This window comes from Mauremys mutica, chromosome 9 (assembly GCF_020497125.1).
Source record: "Mauremys mutica isolate MM-2020 ecotype Southern chromosome 9, ASM2049712v1, whole genome shotgun sequence".
Taxonomy (NCBI): Eukaryota; Metazoa; Chordata; order Testudines; family Geoemydidae; genus Mauremys; species Mauremys mutica.
In genome coordinates, this window is record NC_059080.1 from 69,009,499 (window position 1) to 69,030,751 (window position 21,253).

At 43.0% G+C, this 21,253-nt stretch overlaps 1 protein-coding gene across 2 annotated transcripts in view; it reads right to left on the reverse strand.

The window, feature by feature from the left end:
- The window catches only part of CUL3 (cullin 3), a 104,050-nt gene extending 84,618 nt beyond the window's left edge, over positions 1 to 19,432 (reverse strand). The window contains exon 1 of one of the 2 annotated variants that reach the window (XM_045030373.1): positions 19,025 to 19,432. In XM_045030373.1, the coding sequence (XP_044886308.1) occupies positions 19,025 to 19,090 (66 nt within the window). In that variant the 5' untranslated portion in view covers positions 19,091 to 19,432. Of the gene's footprint in view, positions 1 to 110; positions 130 to 19,024 lie in introns of those variants that run through there. The other variant, XM_045030374.1, reaches the window with a different exon arrangement.
- Between the last annotated feature and the right edge of the window lie 1,821 nt (positions 19,433 to 21,253).

Genomic DNA, 21,253 nt, shown 5'->3' on the forward strand with positions numbered 1-21,253 from the left:
TCCCCTCTGTTAAAAAGCTCTGTTTAAACTTTTGCACAAAATACGTAGGACCTTACACTGGCCAATATTTGATTCCTCAAAACTAAATAAGAATGTCAATGAACGGTTACCTCTGGGTTGTTTAGCTTGTGAGGCTGTCACAAATGAAAATTTGTAAATAAAACGAAAATATTTTTCTAAAGACAGCTGTAACAAAAACTGTCTCCATAAAAACAAACATACTGAAAGTTCCACTATGGTAGTCAAGAGACACAAAATTAGTTTGTGATGTCATAAGAACATTTATGTACTTCTGAGATCTAGACTGATTGGATAAGAGCTGGCATACATGTTTTATTAAAAAATTAAAGTCCTGATTCTGCAATTTGATCCACTAGAGCAGACCCCTGACAACAAAAGGGTGCTAGCTGATCCACATTAGCAATTCTGAGTGAAGAATCAGCCCCCAATGTTCTTCCTTGCTCATTCCCTACCTCACATCGCGCCCCCCCCCCCGCACCTGCCGCCCCTCTGTGCCTCCCCCGAGTGTCCCCCCTCTTGCTTCCCCCACCCCTTCCGGCCCAGAGCAGAGCAGCTCCATGCTTCCTCCCTGTAGCAACTTCTGCCGCAGGGTCCTAGTGCCCCGCATCTCACTGCCAGGGCAGACTGACTCTGAGCCTGCCCTTCCCCCTCAGACCCTTTCATTTTACAATGGGACCCTCCAGCAGCACAGGGGGTCCCCCTCTGCCCACAGTCACCGCTCCTGCCCCATGCTAGGCAAGGAGGCAGCCCCATCCCTCACCCCCAGTGAGGCTACAGTCAGGGGCAACAGCAGGGGAGGAGGCGCAAGTAGCACCCCCCGGCACCCATCACGGGGGAGGCGAGGGAGATTCCTGGACCTGAGAGGGGCCCTAGGAGCACATGCAGTGACAGTGGTAGGGGTGAGTGTGCTGCTGGGGGGGCAGGAAAAGGGGGGGATCCTCCCCCAGAGCTTGCTGCTGCTGGCAGGGAAAGGGCTGGGGGGAGTCCTCCTGTCTGGCCCCTGTCCCGGAGCAGCCTGCCTGCACCCCAAACTCATCCCCAGCCCTGCCCCACCCCAGAGCCCACACCCCCAGATCCTTCACCCCCCCACACCGCACCCCCAACCCTCTGCCCGAGCCCTGAGCCCCTCCAGCACCCCAAACACCTTATCCCCAGTCCCAGTCAGAGCCCTCACTCCCCACACTCCTACTCTCACCCCCAGCCCTGAGCCCCTCCCTTCCACTCCCAGGCCCAGACAGAGTTCTCACCCCTACTCTCACCCTGAGCCCCTCCCACACTCCAAACCCCTCATCTGCAGCCACAACCCACAGCCCTGACCCCTGCACCTCATCCCTCTGCACCCCTCCCATCCCCAAACTCCCTCCCAGAGCCTGCACCCCAGTCCCCTGCCCCAGCCTAAGGCCTGCACCCTAGACCTCCTCCCTCACCCAAACTCCCTCCCAGAGCCTTGGGCGGGTGGGAGGGGGGCAGAATTTGAGTGGGGGTAGGTTCTGGGCACCACCAAAATTTCTACAAACCTGCCACCCCTGATCCTGCCCTGCAAGCCTGAACTCCCAGCATTCTCAGGACACATGCTGATTGATCCCTAGTGGCCACTGCTGATATCCAGCACCTCCGTCCTCTCTTAACCTGTGAGTCCCTCTCTGGATTGGAACTGGACTGGAACCAAAGACCATCTTGGAAGCAACACTACCAGCACAATCAGTCAAAAATCATGAGTTGACCCCCCCCCCAAAATCACAGGCTCTACCGCCACGGCTTCATCCATTCTTCAGCCGCAGGCCCTTCCCTCCGAGAAGGACTATGGGACCTGCCGCTGAATTCCTGCCAAAAAGCTGCCCCTGGGGGATGGCGCAATTTTATATTCTTGCCTCGGGCGCAAAAATACCTAGTTAAGGCCTGGTTGATGTATATGTTTTAAAATAATGAATTGCTGTTCGGTTGTAGAGTTCAATTCATGCACTATATTAGCTTTCAAATGAAAAATAAAAACTAAATCATTGTTGCTTGAGAGAGCTTTTCAGAGCCCATTTCTCAGACAGTTTGAGGATTGAAGATTGAAGAGAGCTGGGTTCTTTTAAATTAAGCAGTAGGGTGAGTTGCAACAGCATTTTGCAAAGACTTAATGGAGAGCGGACAGTTCTTTCCAATTTAAAAGATTAAATTAAAGGGCAACAGCAACAAGATACAGACAGAGTCAGAAGAAATTTTCTAACTAGTAGAGCTGGCTGGAGTTTCATCATCTAACAGTATCAGTGCCCATATAAAATAGACTTTAAACCAGACCCTTATTCTGATCTGGCAGTGTTATTGATAAATTTAGGAGACTGAGAATTTAAACAAATTAACAGACATTTAACTACCCTTTCTCTTCTAGAAATGGCCCCAACAGAATGAGACTGACACATACTGGTCAAGCAATGAAGGAAATTAATGAGTCTGGATTTCGGGTTCTATTTTTATGCCATTCTGTATTTTTCCCCACAATTTTAATGTCTTGTAAATTCCTAGGAAAATAATTGTTTTTACAGGTTTGTTTGAATTCTGACTGTAAATTAAAGCAGTCACCGATTCTTGAGCAATCAAAGAAACAGAATTAATATACTCAAAAGCTGTTTATAGTTGAAAACGTATTCTTGAAAATTAACAACTTTATATTTAAACTGACATCCAGAATTCCTAGTCATTGCTGCAATCACATTGTTCACTCTGCTTATGTGTTCTACCCCTTTCTCCCCCCCCCCCCCCAGCCACACTGCATCTGTCTTGTCTATTTAAATTGTAAGGTCTTCAGGGAAGGAACTGTCTTCTGCTCTACTCTATACTGTAGCATAGTGGGGTCCCATGCTTGGCCAGCCCTTAGGCACTGATAAATAATAGCTAGTCATAGAATGCTATTATCCATGCTGTCTGATTCTGTGAATAAAGACAACTTCCCTCCATATCTGTTAATCTAGCACCTTTTTCCATCATTAAATTTACATTTAAAATAAAATATTTGTGACCAACAGAAATACCACCATAAGCTGAAAGATCTCTAGCCAAATACAGAAAGACTGAGACCAGCATCCTTTAAAAAACAAAGATCACATTTCACAGGATATCACAACTGTGAAAGGATAAGTTTCTCTCTATAAGTATGTCTCTCTAAAATGTAGTGGAGTATAGACATCACAGGGTCAGAAATTAAATCACTTATGTGTTATGTATTACAGTATTACTCCTATTTGGAATCAGAATTCTGTTGCTTTGTATACTTATTAGGGATGTAAAAGGTTAACTGGTAAGCATTAGTCTAACCAGTTAACCCGCCTTAAATCGTTAACCCCACACCGGCCGGTTAATCAATTAACTGTTTAAACAAAATATTTTCTTAATCATTTAAACGGTTAACTTTTTAAATGGTATGTACATCCCTAATACTTATTACATTATCACAACAGAAGTAACACAATTTTGCTATGCAATTATTTGTGGTGTAAAGTTACAAAATCTATTGTGGACAATTTACTCCTTTTGTTACAGATAAAAACATAAAATACTGCCTACCACCAATTAGAAATTCAATGCATGAATCAAAACCAGATCACCAATTTTAGTTCTAAGATTCATGCCTATGAACTTCTATGATTCTAAAAGAACCCACCACACAAGGTTGCAACATGAAGTACTTGAAGTCAGTGAATATCGTAGTTTCTTTACGACAACCTTAATTCTGCCCCTTGTGTGTATGCTTTGTTGTAATCTGGATCTTACTATTTATTTTCCCCAGAACACGTACAGGTCAGTTGGTGAATTAGGCAACATTCTGAAGGACACCATCCTCGAACTGCTGAAGTTGGATAGTGTACTGTGAATGACGTATCCCTGTCTCGTTTCCACTTTCACATATTGCATTGAATGAGGCAGTGCTCCTCATGGGCCTGGGTTCCAAATGAGCCCTGCTTCATTCCACACAAATCCTGAAGTATCATAGTAAGTGTAATTTCTCATTTTTATTATCTTCCTTTTCTGCAATCCCAATAAAAATGTTTTTCAAACAATCTCTCATTTCTGCATAAAGTCAGTGCACATGCTACATAAAGTCATAACTCTGCCAAATATAGATGGCTCTTCAACAGACCACCAAAAGATATAACTGTAAACTAGGCACCATCTCCCTGCTAAGTTTCAAGCTCCTATCACCTTCACACTGAGGTGCTAGAGCTGTTCAAAAGAGTTGAAATATTTTGGTAACTTGTTTTTAAATGGCTTAACCAATTTGCACACGCTTTCAAATTAAGCGACTCTCGATCAGAAATCAAATACGGAAGGTTTCAGCTCAAATGTCATAAATTGGAGAAAGTTATACCAAACTGCAAATGGCCCTTTGAAACGGAAATGCTTATACAACCCAAAATACAGACATTGCCTATAATATTAACCAAGGATTACAGCAAATATTTAGACACATTTCCATAGTGTTTCCGGTCAGAAAAGATTAGCATGTATTATAGAATGGCCATAATGAAAGTGCTCATTTTCAAAAATATCTGTTTGGGGGAGAGAGAGATCTGGCTGTGGAATTTTTCTAATTGATTTTAAAGCTAGCTCAACCTAACCTCATTTTAAAACTTGGTTAGAGCCAAAGCAGAGACCTAGATTCAGGGGTTTAAAATAGCCTGAGCAGTTTTATAAAACTGGTTTCAAAACACGTTAGAAAACTTCTCCAGTGCAGACAGATCCAGTCAGCCTGGTGCATCAGTATGCATGGCAATTTGATTTGGGAAGAGTGAAGAATCAGAAACTATCCTTGGATTCTTTATTAGCAAGAGTTGTATGAGCTGAATTAAGTGTTTTGTATCCAGGAAGGCACACTGTGTGTTTTGTCTGGTCCAACTAACAATCTCCAATACAAATGTGATATAACTAACATAGGAGGCCACATCTCACTGCAGGGGTAGGCAACCTATGGCACACGTGCCAAAGGCGGCGCACGAGCTGATTTTCAGTGGCACTCACACTGCCTGGGTCCTGGCCACCGGTCCGGAGGGTTCTGCATTCTAATTTAATTTTAAATGAAGCTTCTTAAACATTTTAAAAACCTTAATTTACTTTACATACGACAATAGTTTACTTATATATTATAGACTTATAGAAAGAGACCTTCTAAAAGTTAAAATGTATGACCTGCACACGAAACCTTAAATTAGAGTGAATAAATGAAGACTCGGCACACCACTTCTGAAAGGTTGCCGACCCCTGTCTCACTGCCTTGGTCTCTTCAATTCAAGTAAATTGCCTTGCTTGTGATCAGTTAAAAATGACAGGAAACAGTTTACCAGGAGCTCAGAATTACATAGTAAAAGAAAAATTAATCCATCCTGAATGAACTGGAAGAACAAATGCAAATAGTGATATCTAACTCCTCTTACTCATCCTCCACCCAAAATAGAACAAAATGGTATCATGAAACAATACAAACTGCAGTATACTGATCTATGAAAGAGGAATCTAGTTCAGACTTGCCACAAAGCAGGCAAGGAAGTCCTTTTGTCACATGCCACAAACATCAACAGTTCCAAAAACAGTTTATTTAAAAGAGAACTAGAAGATAATCACTGTTTCTAATTACAAAGAAAGGTAAGTCATTAAAATACTGTCTTAAATGTAATAAAACACTCAATTAGGAAATCACCACCTTGATAATTCAGAGATATCAAGGACTTTAAAAAAAAAAAGTTTTCCTACTAGAAAGTGTAAGAAATGTGAATTTCAAAGTTGCTGTAACTTAAGTTGTTTAAATGTAAAAAACTAGTAACACTGATCTTAAATTTCTAAACAAACATTAAATGTTTTTAATAGATACACCTTACAATGTTGAAACTCATCTCCAATATGTTCTAATAGGAAAGAGGATTAATTTCATCATATTTGCAATCACAAATTGGGCTTCCTGTATATGTTCATCTACATGTTGAAATATGTTTACATGCATGACATGTGGGCACAGTTTACTGGTCATTCTGGCAGAGGTGGTGGATAGATCTGTGAGTTAGGGCATGATCCTGCACCACTGAAGTCAAGAGGAACAGGATTAGTTAAGCACATAAGAATATGTACTTGCAAGATGGTTTGTAGGTGCTTCGCCGTTTTTTAATCTGATTGAGGCTTTGGGTTGATGGAAACGTCACTTCAGTAACCCTAACTCCAAATTAACAAACTTTATTGTGCAGTTATTACGTCAGCCCCACTGTTATAACAGCATCAACCACATGCACTAAAGAGATTATGAAACAGTGACAGGTACAGTATTTTACAGTACTGCTTTGAAGATTCCTTTTACTACTTATATTTAGCAGCAAAGAGTCCTGTGGCACCTTATAGACTAACAGACATTTTGGAGCATGAGCTTTCATGGGTGAATACCCACATGCATCCGACGAAGTGGGTATTCACCCACGAAAGCTCATGCTCCAAAACGTCTGTTAGTCTATAAGGTGCCACAGGACTCTTTGCTGCTTTTACAGATCCAGACTAACACGGCTACCCCTCTGATACTTATATTTATTAATTCCTTTTACTCATTATACAGATTGAGATACCCTTACTCACACTCAATACTACCTTATGCAATGCTGAAGTCACTGGAACTACTCATGGAATAAGGTGCTGTACAAGTATCAGAATCTAACCATAAAGAATCATTTAGCTAAAATAACGACTTATTGCAACTATCCATCAGCCTCAATGGGATCTGAGTACCTAACTTCCCTAGGCTCCTCTGGAAATCCTTGTGTAGGATTCAAAGTGTTTCAGATGACATTCCATACAACAGTTTGTCCTGTAATTACTATAACAGATAAAGTGTGCCTGTTCAAATAAGTGGCACAACATTTCAGCCTTCAGAGCAATTGAGGGAGGAGAATGCTCTGAATCAGGCAGGGCAGGGACCTGAACTTGTGTCTCCCCATCTTAGCTTTGGTAAATATTTCTAGTATCATTTAATGCTAAATCTATAGAGCAGCAGTTTTTTTTTCTCTCTCTCTCCCCACATATCACAGCTTGAGTATATTAGAATAGGGATCTATTATAACTACACTGATTAAAGTTATGACGGTGATACACAAAGTACTTCTGAGTTGTAGATGTGGTATACTAAGTCAGTCTGAGAGCCACTGATGGAGAACTGCTCTAGAACCAATGTTTGCAATAAATATTTGTAATGAAATAATGGGAGATTAACTGATGCAAAAGGGTTGTGCAGGGCAGTGGTTCTCAACCAGGGGTACACATACCCCTGGGTGCACACAGAGGTCTTCCAGGGGATACATCAACTCATTCAGGTATTTTCCCTAGTTTTGCAACAGGCTACATAAAAACCACTAGCGAAGTCAGTAGAAACTAAAATTTCATACAGACAACTTGTTTATACTGCTCTATATACTCCAATTGATTTTATAATTATATGGTAAAAGTGAGAAAGTAAACAATTTTCAGTAATAGTGTGCTGTGACACTTTTGTATTTTTATGTCCGATTTTCTAAGCAAGTAGTTTTTAAGGGAGTATAGAAGATAAATCTGAGTCCTGAAAGGGGTACAGTAGTCTGGAAAGGTTGAGAGCCACTGATGTGGCTTCCCAAATCTATCCCAAGAATCCTGACTTAGAATAAAATTATTATGTATATTTCAAGATCTGTTCTGAAAAATTTTCTTTAAATAGACATTTTTAAGGCAATACTCACTAAGAAAAAAAAAACCAGTTTACACACGGTAGGCAGAGATCATTAATTTCTCCTTTTTGCCAGCTCATGTCTATTGATTACTACAAAAGCTCAGACATTAAAAAGATACTCACTTTAGAGCATGATACAGATGTTATATTGCCAAGTCTTAGTTGGGAACTAGTAGGAGAAGGAAAAATATTACTTCCAGAGAAATTGGGGCATGGGAAGACACCAACTCTACTCAGAGGTATTCTCTTCCCAACTTTACAATTTGTTAGCTCATTAGCCTTTCAGCTATGATTCAAGTTTCCTTGAGCCACAATACTAAATACCCTCCCAATACTCATTTTGATCTAAACCCCACTAGAAACATACCCATATGATTAAAAAAAAGTGCATCTACAAATAGGTTACATGTTTAATATTTTGAAATTGTTATATAGATGTTAAACAGAATATATCAAGATCAAAGGGAAGTGTTCCAAGCACACACCGATGTATACAGGAAACTTACAAAGATTATAACAGCATTCCAAAAGAAGAAACATAAGGGAAAAGAAATTATTCTGGGCTTGAAGACAACTATTTTTTTCTCGTGATAACCCCACAATACTGCAAGGAGCTTTAGGAGAGAGGCCTAAAAGGAACAAAAAAGGCCTACTTTTCCACTTTCTTTGAAGAGAGTTGTAATACATTTAGAATTTTGTGCATAATCTATATTGGTGCACTAGGGTAACACTTTCTTTTTTTTCTCATATATTTAACATATTTACCATAATTTTTGGCACACAAGGAAGCATTGCCTGGAAAACCCTAGAATTGGAACAACATAGGAAGGAAGCAACGAATTAAGAGTTGCACGAGAACGTTTACAGGGTGTCTGTCCTCAGTAATCTTAGTTCCAATTTTCTCCCAAATTCACAAGCATCAAAGTTTCTCCTATCCCTCCCACCACAAGTAAAAAAATGAGCCAGGTTTGTGTGTGGGGTGGGGGGGAACACTAGCACTTCAATACTCTAGACTGGAAGAGTGAATGTGAAGAGCTGCAATGGACTACTTAGTCTTAAACAAAACCCCTTTTAGGTTCAAACTAATGTGAAATATAAGGAAGACTGTCAGTTTTGTATTGCACATATCTTAAACTGAGACTACAAATAGTAAAGATTCGCTCTGCGTTCCATAGTTGTTGGGGGGTCTTTTTTAGAAAAAGCTGAAGTTCACGTAATTAAAGCATGTGTTTAATTATATGAATTGATAATATATTTAAATTATGCAGATATTTATTGTTATTAACATTAACCTAATAAATCCATATTTCCACACAAGTATAATAAAACTTAACCATAACTATAAACAATTTACATCTCTCACCTCTCCTAATTCCACCTTATTTTACCGTCAAACTATCAAAAAGACTTCAGGCCTGTAATCAGCAACAACATGAATACCAATTTAAAGAGTCTAATCAATTTTGCAGCACACATTGTCCTAATAAAAAAAGTGATTCCATCTTCTCATGGTTATACGCACAGTCTCCTGGAATTTTTTTTCCTTCTTTATTTCCCCCCACCCCATAAATCATATAAGTCATAACTAGCTACCATATACAAAAATCATCTGTACTGATCCACTTCTGCTTATTCTCCAGAATGTACATCTTCATATCATTACCTGAATATTTATTTTGATTAAACTCCAAAGAGAGTAATTATAAATTATAAAATCTACTTCATCCTAGCATAAAGCTGTCATTTTTTTCTATTGCAATGCTTTCCCATACCTTGTTTCTCCCCATTCCACTAATTCTGGGAGGCTCAGTCCTTTTCCAAAAAGAAGTTAACACACTTCACTGATAACAGTCAGTGAGTCAATATCCCATAACCATGAGAGCAATCCGCAAATCAATAAGCTCCTTCAGTCTGTGACCTAAAATAGAACCATTACGGGTTCGGTGGATTGGCTAACTTCAGTTATTTTGAAAATTCTATTTGTTATTTTCCTCCAAAAATCTATTATCTTAGGGCATCCCTGCCACATGTGCAGAAGGTCTCTAATCCTCCAAATTCTCTCCAGTATTTATGACTCCTTTTTAACTTAAATATAGTGAGGTACTATTGATATGGTTTTGCAATAGTTTTCCTTAATAGTTATATATATAGCTCAGGTTTTGGTCCTCCAGACATTTTGAGATTGCTGTAAAGTTAAATTTATTTGTAGATCCTTTTCCTGTTTTTCCAAAAATAAACATCAGGAAGACAAGACTGTCACTAACAATCTGCTAACACATGGAAGCCAGGCCCAAACTACAGTTTTAAGGAGCTCTTCATTTTCTGTATCCTGAAAACTCAAAGAAGTAAAGACAGTCCTAACTCTACTACCTGTAGCTTAATTTTAAAATGTAAGTCCCTCAATCAAAATAGAACCTTAAACTACTAAAAATCACCTGCTTTCCTTTGAGGGAGAATAGATGGACAAGTCTACTAATTAGAAAGCTGCAAAAATTTTATTTTACATTTAAATCAGGAACCTACACTCACACTCCTATAGAAAATTATTAAAAATGTACCAGGCTACATCAGATGAAGGAAGCAATTAACAAATGAAACACCAAACAAAAATGAAAAAGTATTTTTTTCAGAGAACCCAATAATGTATGCAACCTTCATCTAAAAGGTCTTACAATTATATAGCATCTTCCATCCTGCATAAGTTGTAAAGCAATTCTCATTTAACTCATTCACCCACCATTGACACACACCTAGGACGAAAGGGGGTCACTGCTTAACAGCAGTTCAACTACACAACAGTTCAGCAGAAAACAAATACCACCAAATCCACTGAAAAACTAATTTAATCACCTAAATTAGAATTTGGCCTGAATACTAGTGTTGTCTCCTTCTCTTGCAAAGACTGCCAAGGAATTTTTACCAATCACAAAGTGGCCAAGCTCTTTTGTTTTTCCATCTCATTTAAAAGATGGTAGTAACCTCCAGCAGCAGCAAGGTGCTTTCCAACACAATGCTGAGGTATTTAATTCAGTACCAACTTAGCTGGAATCATGGGTACCCAATACTTATCAAGACCAGGCTCTCAGAGAGAAGTGCTGCTAAATCACCAACACCTATAAGACTTGGGAATCACCTTGAAACTCTTCCATGTAAGGGCTGAATAGACTTGTCCCTGCCTATCTTGAAAGATCTGATGACAACACAGCTAAACATAGTATGGTCATAGAATTAGGGGGAAAAAATACACATTTCTTGCAAAAATTCTAAAATTAGTATTAGCACACCTTTATCAACTCAAACACCTAAAACACAGTGAAAATGAACAGATGGCTAGTTTTCACAGTCCAACCTGTTCAACTCCATTACTACATATTATATTATGGGCTAATGGCTAATTTGCTTTTATAAAAATATGGCTTGCGACTGTGAAATATAGCATACACTCACAAAGGCACTGATGTGATATGTTTATTTAACCATATGGTCTGAAGTGAATAGTACCAGTCATTGTGTTGAAATTAATTCATTTATTTGAAGCTGAACAAACGTGTGACAAACCATCTTCCCTTTCTTCCCTCAACCCATCCCAAAATGCACACCACAGAGACTAAGAGTCTAAGGCTATGTCTACACTACAACTTATGTCAACATAATTTATGTCGCTCGGGGTGTGAATAAACCACCCCTCTGAGCTACGCAAGTTACACCAATGTAAGCACCAGCTTGGACAGCGCTATGTCAGCGGGAGAGCTTCTCCCACTGACATAGCTACTGCCGCTTGTGGAAGTGGATTTATTATGCCAACAGGAGATGCGCTGCAGCCGTGTATGTGTAGAATGCCCTAAATGTTAATAGACCAGTAACAGCTTCTGCCACCTGAATACTCACAGTTTTAGTCTAGTTCAACAAATTATACAGGTTCTTTCTGAAATCTCGGCTCAGACTCATCCGTGTGAATCTACAGACGTTAAAGCAACTTCTTTAATGCTTGGACGGACCCAAATATTATATCTAATGTAAATTTTAATTTCACATCAAGGTACACCATGTACCCCTCTCTCCCCCCAGGGTCAAAACAAGCCATAAAAGAAGCTAATGCTCCCAGAAGCAGAGTTTTCTTTCAGCCATGCAAAGGCCACAGGTACCAGCCACTCTGATTTGGAGAATGTAGGAGTGTCAATGAGACTAAAAGCTTTCTTTATTTTTTAAATACAAAAATTAAGCCACTATCTCTTTGCTCTGCAACAATAGCTTGGAAAACTTAAAACTAACGTAAGCTGATCACTGGGGTTGAAAGGAACAAGCAGCCAGGCTACACGTATGCAAAAGAAGGTTGGGCAAAGTGGAGGATAACTATCCTATCTGTTCCATATAAAATGCATCAGTTTACAGTTTCGGGTATATTTAAACAGACTCATTTTATATAACACACATGAATGGGATCTCTCTAACCCTCTCCAGAAATCTTTAAAGTAGCCCTGTATTTATTGTTGCAATAACAGCATACAGGAATAGCTGGTTACATTCTGGGGGTTGGCAGAAAAATATTTTGTAGGATTATCCAAAAATAAGAAAGAGAGCTCTACAGGAAATTAAGATCGTCAAAAGCATTGACAAAATATGATGCATAAACAAATACAATAACTCACTTCAAGTCAGACTGATCTAACCAACCAATTTCTTGTGATAAAAGTAATAAGAATCCTTGGTGAGAGTCCATCTAACAGCTCTTAAAGTCAGGTTATTTGTGTAAATTTATAAAACTTCTTGTTGTTAGTCTAATTCTCACTTAGTCTGTATTTTCACAAGAAACTTATAGAATTGGCTATATTAAGGCTATTTTGTTGTATACGCTATATTCTGACACTTCAGTATACACTCATGGCCTTTATCTTCACTGGTCAAAAGTCATAACAAAATAGTTCAAATGCAGCTGCAGAAAAGTCAGGCCTGCATTGACTCATCTCTAACAAAGTTTTAAAGACAGAACTAGCATGCTTTTGCTCCATCCACATAGGTCAACTAAATCAGGTTGAAATTATATTTGTTGTTTGAGAGCTTTTTAAGTAGTCCTTTAGCCAGCAACAACTGGCCCATTGTGACTTGAATAGAGAAATGCAACATAAGAACGTTACAGTACTTTAACAAGAGGGTAAAAGATGGCAAAAAATATATAGCTCCTTCCCCTATTTTGGGAAAATAACTAGAACTTCAGTGTGTGTTTTGTGCAGCAGACTTATTACTCTGCAAAGGCACTGTTTTAGTCCCTCAAATGTAAACAATGTTTACAAAATATAGTTAGTGTACAGACATTCTTTATTATCAATATACAACATAATATTATGAATTAATCACTTGCCACATTTAACATGTCAAATCAAATTGATTTGAACATCCATTGCACAGTGAGTTTTTCTGGCTTCTGTGTAACAGATAGCCGACCAATTAAAGAAAAATTTGTTGAAAAAATGTGCAGAGTTTATTTAAACCCTATGCCAAGTTTCATCTCCAAATTTTTATAGCTGAATTACTGACACTGAAAGGTGTGTGTATGAGTACATATTTTAAGGGTTAGAGTATCTTGTTATATTTTTGAAAATGGCATTATTGTACAGGCTCTGTACTCCTGAAAGTTCATACATAAGATTATTTCATTGTACAATCTTAAAGTAACCGTTGTATAACTAATGCAAAAATACAGAACTTTAGTAACAAGATGATAAAGTTATTTCCATTACTCTTTCTAGATTCAAGTAATTTCAAAAGGTAAAATTTAAAAAAAAATCCTACACCATTTTTTTTTGTCTGTTTATTTGACAGCCTAATCCCACAATCTAGCCACACTTAAATACCCATATGCTTTAATGTGCATTTAACAATACAATGTTGCATAAATACCTTTTTTAATATGTCAGAGTTAAACTGGTCACACAAACTTATTTCTTTCTATTGTGACTATGAAGGGTGGTTTACTGCTCAAGGAATTCTGGTCATTGACTGCTTCTGACTACTGAACAGCCAGCCCACTTCAGTCTCTAGATTCCTAAGTACTCTAAGCATCTGTCTATCTGCAATTAGACACCCCCGGCTGGCCTGGGCCGGCTGACTTGGGGTCGCAGGGGCTTTTTAACTGGGGTGCACACATTTGGGCTTAGGCTGGAGCGCTACAATCCTGTGAGGTGGAAGGGTCCCAGAGCTCAGCCTGCAGCCTATCCACACCGCAATTAAACAGCCCTCTAGCCAAGCCCTGGGAGGCTGTCAGCTGGCACAGGCCAGTCATGAGTGTCTAACTGCAGTGCAAACATAGGGACTGTTTAATTGTGGTGTAGATGTTCGGGTAGCAGCCTGGGCTCTGGGACCCTCCTGCCTGAGGCCTGGTCTACACTGGGGGCAGGGGAGGGGGAAATCAATCTAAGTTACGCAACTTCAGCTACGTGAATAACGTAGCTGAAGTCGACGTACTTAGATCTACTTACCGCGGTGTCTTCACTGCGGTAGGTTGACTGCTGACGCTCCCCCGTCGACTCTGCCTACACTTCTCGCTCCGGTGGAGTACCGAAGTCAACGGGAGAGCGCTCAATGGTCGATTTATCACATCTTCACTAGATGCAATAAATCGACCACCGCTGTATCGATCGCTCCGGAGGTAAGTGTAGACATGCCCTGAAAGTCTACACCACAATTAAACAGCCCCTTAGCCCAAGCCCCATGAGCGCAAGTGAGCTGGCATAGGCTGGTCGCAAGTTTTTAATTGCAGTGTAGACATACCCTCTGCCACTGCCCTTGAGGGAAGAAAAAGCAGAGTCAGTGAGATTCTGTATACCAGCAGCTGGTTAATACTGAAGGACATTTGTATGGAGGGGCATTTGCACATTTAGTTTCTACACTCCTTAATTACAAGAAACTAAAAAAAACTGAAGAAAAGTAATTTTGCAGTAAAATAACGATTCTTAGGTAGAACATTGGGGGGAGGGATCGCTCAGTGGTTTGAGCATTGGCCTGCTAAACCCAGGGTTGTGAGTTCATTCGTTGAGGGGGCCATTTAGGGATCTGGGGCAAAAATCTGTCTGGGGATTAGTCCTGCTTTGAGCAGGGGGTTGGACTAGATGACCTCCTGAGGTCCCTTCCAACCCTGATATTCTATGAACATTTGAGATTGAGCAACAGTTTTTAACAGTGTGTTTACACTTATGCTATTTTTAATTCATACATGAATAAACAACAAAAAAAATGTAAAGAAAAGTGCAAAATTATTGTACACCTTTCCATTATCATTCACCCGTGTTTATTATAGGAAAGAAATGCTAAAAATGTTATAGATAAGTACAGAATATGAAGGACCATGGCCATCATTAGGCAGTAACCATGACATTGCTAGATTTCAGGAATCTTACTTGTCCAACAAGGTTACCTTTTCCACATAATGCAATAGTAAATATTCCCACATGAAAAACTGAAACAAAATGAAGGAAATGGAGATGTAATACTGCTGAAGATATACGACAAACAAACAGAGAACACAGAAATGGCATAACACTAGCAACATTAACAATTCAAAACTAGGAATGATGCATCAGAATTGGAAAAGGTGAAAAGAGAGAATAGTAACCAGATATGAATGTAAATACTAAATACAGGTCCCAGTCTTGCAAACACATGTAACTTCATTTACATGAAGAGTCCACTGAAGTCAACTGAGCAAATTACACACGTGCCTGCATCTTTAGAAAAATGGGATTATAGTTTTTGGAGAGCGTGATAACTTTTCTCTCTTATAATTACTTGCATGATAGTAAACTCTTAAAAGCTGTCATTCACTGCCATGTTCTTTTTTCAGTTAGAAATCCTTTGTGAACTTTTGACTGGGTTTGTTTGCAAAAAAGGAAATGTATTTTAAATAGCAAAACTTGAAAAATACTATCAACAGATGTCAGCTTCTACTTTGGAGGCCTTGATGTCAATATATATAATATATACATAAATGTGTTAATTTTTAAGGAACATAATTAGATAACTTTTGTGAAATAACTGTAATCCATTCTTTAAACAACTCAAAAGGAAAAATTAAAACAATGCTAACAAGTAGTAGTTTGAGGGGTAAAAAAAAAAATCAAGCATTCTCAGCATTTATGAGAGCAGGGCTCCGTGTGAACATTCTTCACCCACGAACAGCATTTTATATGCTCAGTTACAAAAACTGTCAAAAAATAAAATGCAAAATAATGTTTATTCTAATCCTTGAATTTACCCTTGCAGGGGCGGCTCTAGGCTTTTTGCCGCCCCAAGCACGGCAGGCAGGCTGCCTCCGGTGGTTTGCCTGCGGAGGGTCCGCTGGTCCCGCGGCTTCGGCGGACCTCCCACAGTCACACCTGCGGGAGGTCCATCGAAGCCGCAGACCAGCGGACCCTCCGCAGGCAAACCGCCGGAGGCAGCCTGCCTGCCGCCCTCGCGGCGCCGGCAGAGCACCCCTCGCGGCTTGCCGCCCCAAGCACGCGCTTGACATGCTGGGGCCTGGAGCCGCCCCTGTACCCTTGTTAGTTTACCCTCATCTACATAAAGAGATTTTATGCATGGATCCTACTAGCCAAATTTAAAAGATTGCCAGAAAACTTTTATTTTATAAGAGTAGTTTGCTGTAAAATAGATGCACAATTTTTGTCACTGTTAAGTTTTATGATAGTCGCTCTATGGCAGGGGTTCTCTAACTGGGGGTTGGGACCCCTCAGGGGGTCACAAGGTCAATACATGGGAGGTTGCGAGCTGTCAACCTCCACCCCAAACCCCGCTTGCCTCCAGCATTTATAGTGGTGTTAAATATATTTAAAAGGGTGTTTAATGTATTGGGGGGGGGGGAGTCGCACTTGTGGCTTGCAATGTGAAAGGGGTCACCAGTAAAAAAGTTTGAGACCCACTGCTCTATAGTATACAAGTTGTCTAAGGCTGTTTCAGCCAATCAATTATTATTTTTCTATACTTCCAAAAGTTCTAATAATATGAGGTTTATGCACTGAATAAGAGTGTATTAAAAATAAATAATTTCTTTGGAGATCACCAGCCACAGACCACTTAAAACATTCTAGTCTTTTAATACAGTACACACTGCTGCTCCTTTTGACATTCACTGTTCAACATAAAGAATTGTTGTTGATTAGAATTAGAGTATAAGGGGGAAGCTGTCTAGTTGAATCAGAGTCCTAAAGATAACTTCCAGCAATTTAAAGAAGTCTTAAAATCCTCAACTTCATTGGCAGGAATTTTGGCTAAGCAAGTCCTCTGCCATATTATGTGCTGGTGAACTGATGTGAACTGGTATGTCCAGTTTATATGTGAAGGCAACACATTTTAATTGTTTGCCACTGTAACATCAAAAGTTATGATAAACACTAAAAGCCAATGACTCAACAGAGTGTCTCCTTTTTAACAAGTGTGTGTGTGTGTGTGTGTGTGTGTGTGTGTGTGTGTGTGTGTGTGTGTGTGTGTACACACACACAGACTTACTTGCAGGAAATCATAAATGACTGAAGTTTTCATATTTCTTGTAATGCTAGAAACCATTAACAGCAGTCTTCACATTCATGTGCTCTAACCTTCAACTGAAGAAACTGTCGAAGCACCAGGACAGATTTATGGCAGTATAAGTTAATAACTAGGCCCATTCACTCAGTAACTAAAGTCGCTGGCAATCCCACAGCTGGATATATGAAACAATCCTATGAATGTTACACAGAGGCTATGTTGCTACCAAATGTTGCAACCTGACATTTTACCATCTGACCTAAAATCCCTGCAACATGAAGTCTCCCATATGCAGAAAAACTAGCCCAGAGATGGATTTATAAGACTCCTTATTTTGTTTACATACAACTATAACTTCCGATTCCTTGTCTGGGAGCCTTTCATTGGAAACTGCATTAAATATATTTTCATAACATATTCGCATAAGAGGGAAGAACCACCACCCCCCAATCCCAATCCCCAGTGAGTGCCTGTGCTGTCACCCCTCCTCTAGTCCCAACCCTCAGGGCCTGTGCCACCACCACCCACAACCCCAGTCCCCAGTAAATGCCTATGCTGCGACCCCCCTGCCCTGGTACCAGTCCCCAGTAACTGCCTGTGCTGGCCCCCTCAGTAAGTGTTTGTGCTGTCTCCCCTCTCCCCCAAACAAATGCCCATGCTGCCACCTCACTCCCCCGCTCAGTCCTGGTCCCAGTCCCCAGTGAGTGCCCATGCCACCACTGCCCCCTCCTCCCCCGTGCCGGTCCCAATCCCCAGTGAGTGCCCGTGCTGCCACTGCCCCCCCCCAAATCCCAGTCCCCAGTGAGTGCCCGTGCCACAGCCCCCCAGTCCCGGTCCCCAGTGAGTGCCTGTGCCGCCGCCGCCCCCCCGGTCCCGGTCCCCAGTGAGTGCCCGGGCCGCCGTCCCCCGGTCCCAGTCCCCAGTGAGTGCCCGGGCCGCCGTCCCCCGGTCCCGGTCCCCAGTGAGTGCCTGTGCTGCCGCCATCCCCGGTCCCCAGTGAGTGCCCGGGCCACCGTCCCCCGGTCCCCAGTGAGTGCCCGGGCCGCCGCCCCCCCGTCCCGGTCCCGGTCCCCAGTGAGTGCCCGGGCCGCCGCCCCCCCGGTCCCGGTCCCCAGTGAGTGCCCGGGCCGCCGTCCCCAGTCCCGGTCCCCAGTGAGTGCCCGTGCCGCCACCCCCAGTCCCGGTCCCCAGTGAGTGCCCGTGCCCGTGCCGCCGCCCCCCCCAGTCCCGGTCCCCAGTGAGTGCCCGTGCCCGTGCCGCCGCCCCCCCCAGTCCCAGTCCCCAGTGAGTGCCCGTGCCGCCGCCCCCCCAGTCCCAGTCCCAGTCCCGGTCCCCAGGGAGTGCCCGGGCCGCCCCCCCCCAGTCCCGGTCCCCAGTGAGTGCCCGGGCCGCCTCCGCCGCCGAGTCCCGGTCCCCAGTGAGTGCCCGGGCCGCCGCCCCCCAGTCCCAGTGAGTGCCCGGGCCACCGCCCCCCAGTCCCAGTCCCCAGTGAGTGTCCGTGCTGCCGCCGCCCCCCAGTCCCGGTCCTTCCTCCCCCGCTTGGCCGCGGTGACAGGTTCCATTGTGCTGATAACAGATGGGGGCACAGAGCGTGTCATCCTCCTCCTCCCCCCGGCTCCCCAGCCCCTTTTCCCTGCCCCCCCAGCCCCGGAGTTTCTCCCCTCGCCCCCAGCCCGTCCCCCGCGGGGAGCAGGGTGACAGACCGGGCGGCTGCGGGGCCTGCGGCCGGGCGGAGGCCGGGGCCTGGCGCGGAACCGGTGCCCGGGTACTCACGGGGAAAGCTCGGATCCGCATCTTGGTGTCCTTCCGGCTGCCCGTCCCCTTGCTCAGGTTCGACATCTTCGGACCCGGCTCGAGCGGAGCCTCCTGCGGGGTGAGGGGGGGGTTCGGGGAGACCCCGGGCAGGAGCCCCTGGCGACCTTCACTCCGGGCGGCGGCCCCCGGGGTGTGCGGGGCGGGGAGGAGGGAGGCGGCTACGGGGGGTTCTGGGCGGCGGCGGCGCAGGCCCCTGTCTCCAGCGGCGGCAGCGGCGGCGTTTCCTTCACCCTCGTCCGCCGCGATGGCGGACAAACATCGCTCAGTGCGCAGGGCCAAGCGCCCCCCCACCCCTGAGACAGATCCGGCCGCGGCGGCAGGAGGGGCGCGGGGAGGAGCACGGCGGGGAGGGCGGGCGAGGGGGTGGGGGCTCTGCTGCCTAGCTCTCGCGAGACTTCGCTCCGAGCTGTCATCGTCTGTAAAGGGGCGAGGGGAGAGGGAAAGGCAGGAAGAGAAAGCGCGCTGGGGCAAAGGCGGCCGCTGATTGGGGCGCAGTAGGGGAGGGGCAAACGCAGAGAAGGTGCCATGGCTGGCCTGGGGAGGGGGTGCCTGGGTGGGGAGAGAGCAGCGGTGGGGTTGGGGGAAGGGGTCTCTTAGCAGCCCCAGCTGCTGTAGAGAGTCTGGCAGGGGCTTCCCTGGGCCCATAGACACCACATACTGGGCCTAGTGCTGCCCCTACTCATTGCAATCAGAGCCTTGGGCCAGCTAGAACTAAGGTGCCTCACATTGTTAGCAACTGGCTGAGCGGGCACAGACGTTAGGTCCTGTCTACACTAGCTGCTTCGCCAGCTCTCGCCCTTTTACCTCACGTCTCAGGTGTTTTTCTTAAAGTCACAGCTCCTGGAGTCAGGTGACTTTGGAAGACTCACAGCTGTCCTTTTTTTAAAAAAATGGGGGGGGGGAGTTGAAAGTGTGACCTGAGTTCACCTTAAGGCTCAAAGCCTGAACAGAAAACAAAAAGAGGCCCAGCATTAATTATTTTTTTAAAAGTTACGATTGAGGAGGATCTGACTTGTGATGTTTGAACACTTGGAGTTGGCAATAGTAGTCCTGAAATTTGTCTGTCTATTGCTATCACTGAGGCAGCTCCCATGTTGGTAATACTCATGCAATTGGTGGCATAAATGAGGTAGATGCCAGTGTTCACCAAGCTTTTAGCCATCAGGTTGCGAGACCTGTGCTGAGATGGTTATTAATATGCTGGTAGTTTGGCAACACTAACTAATGCCCGATGGTAGCAACGGTGGGAAATCTAAAGGAAACAAAGTAAAAGGTAGACACAGCCTTAAACATAGGCCCATAACTCCTTTCAAACCTGTATGGACAGGGCAAAAGCAAACAGTCTCTTTAAAAGACAGGCCAAGAAAAGAACTGCACAGGCATATTGTGCCTTTTCCTGTTATTTATCAACCTGAAGTTTCCCTGTGGTTAATTTTGCCCCACTGAGTCATGGCACTCATGGGTGTTGTACTCCTTGGGAGACTCATAGTCATGTTGAAATACATTTTTGTTTTCCATTTTTTAATTTGCTAATCACAACATATGCTTGAGAAATGAGGATGCCACCTGAAGCAATACCTGTGTGAGAGTGAGGCTAAATATAGGTCACTTGCAAATTGGGACAGTTTATATAACAGAGATGGATGTTTTGTAAATATCAGATTTTGCAAGTCAATGGCAAGTTCAATTGCTCAGTGCTTCTGGCATTCAGGTGGGTCACTCAAAAACAACAACAAAAAGTTAGTAGACACTTGAAATTTGGGCCTAGGTGACTAGCCCAAGATCCCATACAGGCACAGGCAGGAATAGAACTCCTAGTTTTGATTCCCAATCTGGACCCTAACCACAGGAATATAGTTCTTAGGTATTTTTCAGACTAGTACACTATCATAAGATCATTATACCACTTAGCAGTTTCGTAGCAAAACCTGTAAAACTTTGGCACTGAGGGTACATAGGTACAAATATCCTGTGAGCTAGTTTGCCTTCTGTAATAGTTTCTTCACCTATTTGTTCCCTTCAGTTTAAAACAACCACTGCCCATTGAGACTAATGCAAGTACCTCTACTGGACGTTTTTAATCTCCTGATCAGCATTAAGTATACACAGAAAGGAAAAATTATATAACAGCAGCACAACAACAACGAGTCTTAATGATTTCAGCATGACTAAAGTACAGTACCATTC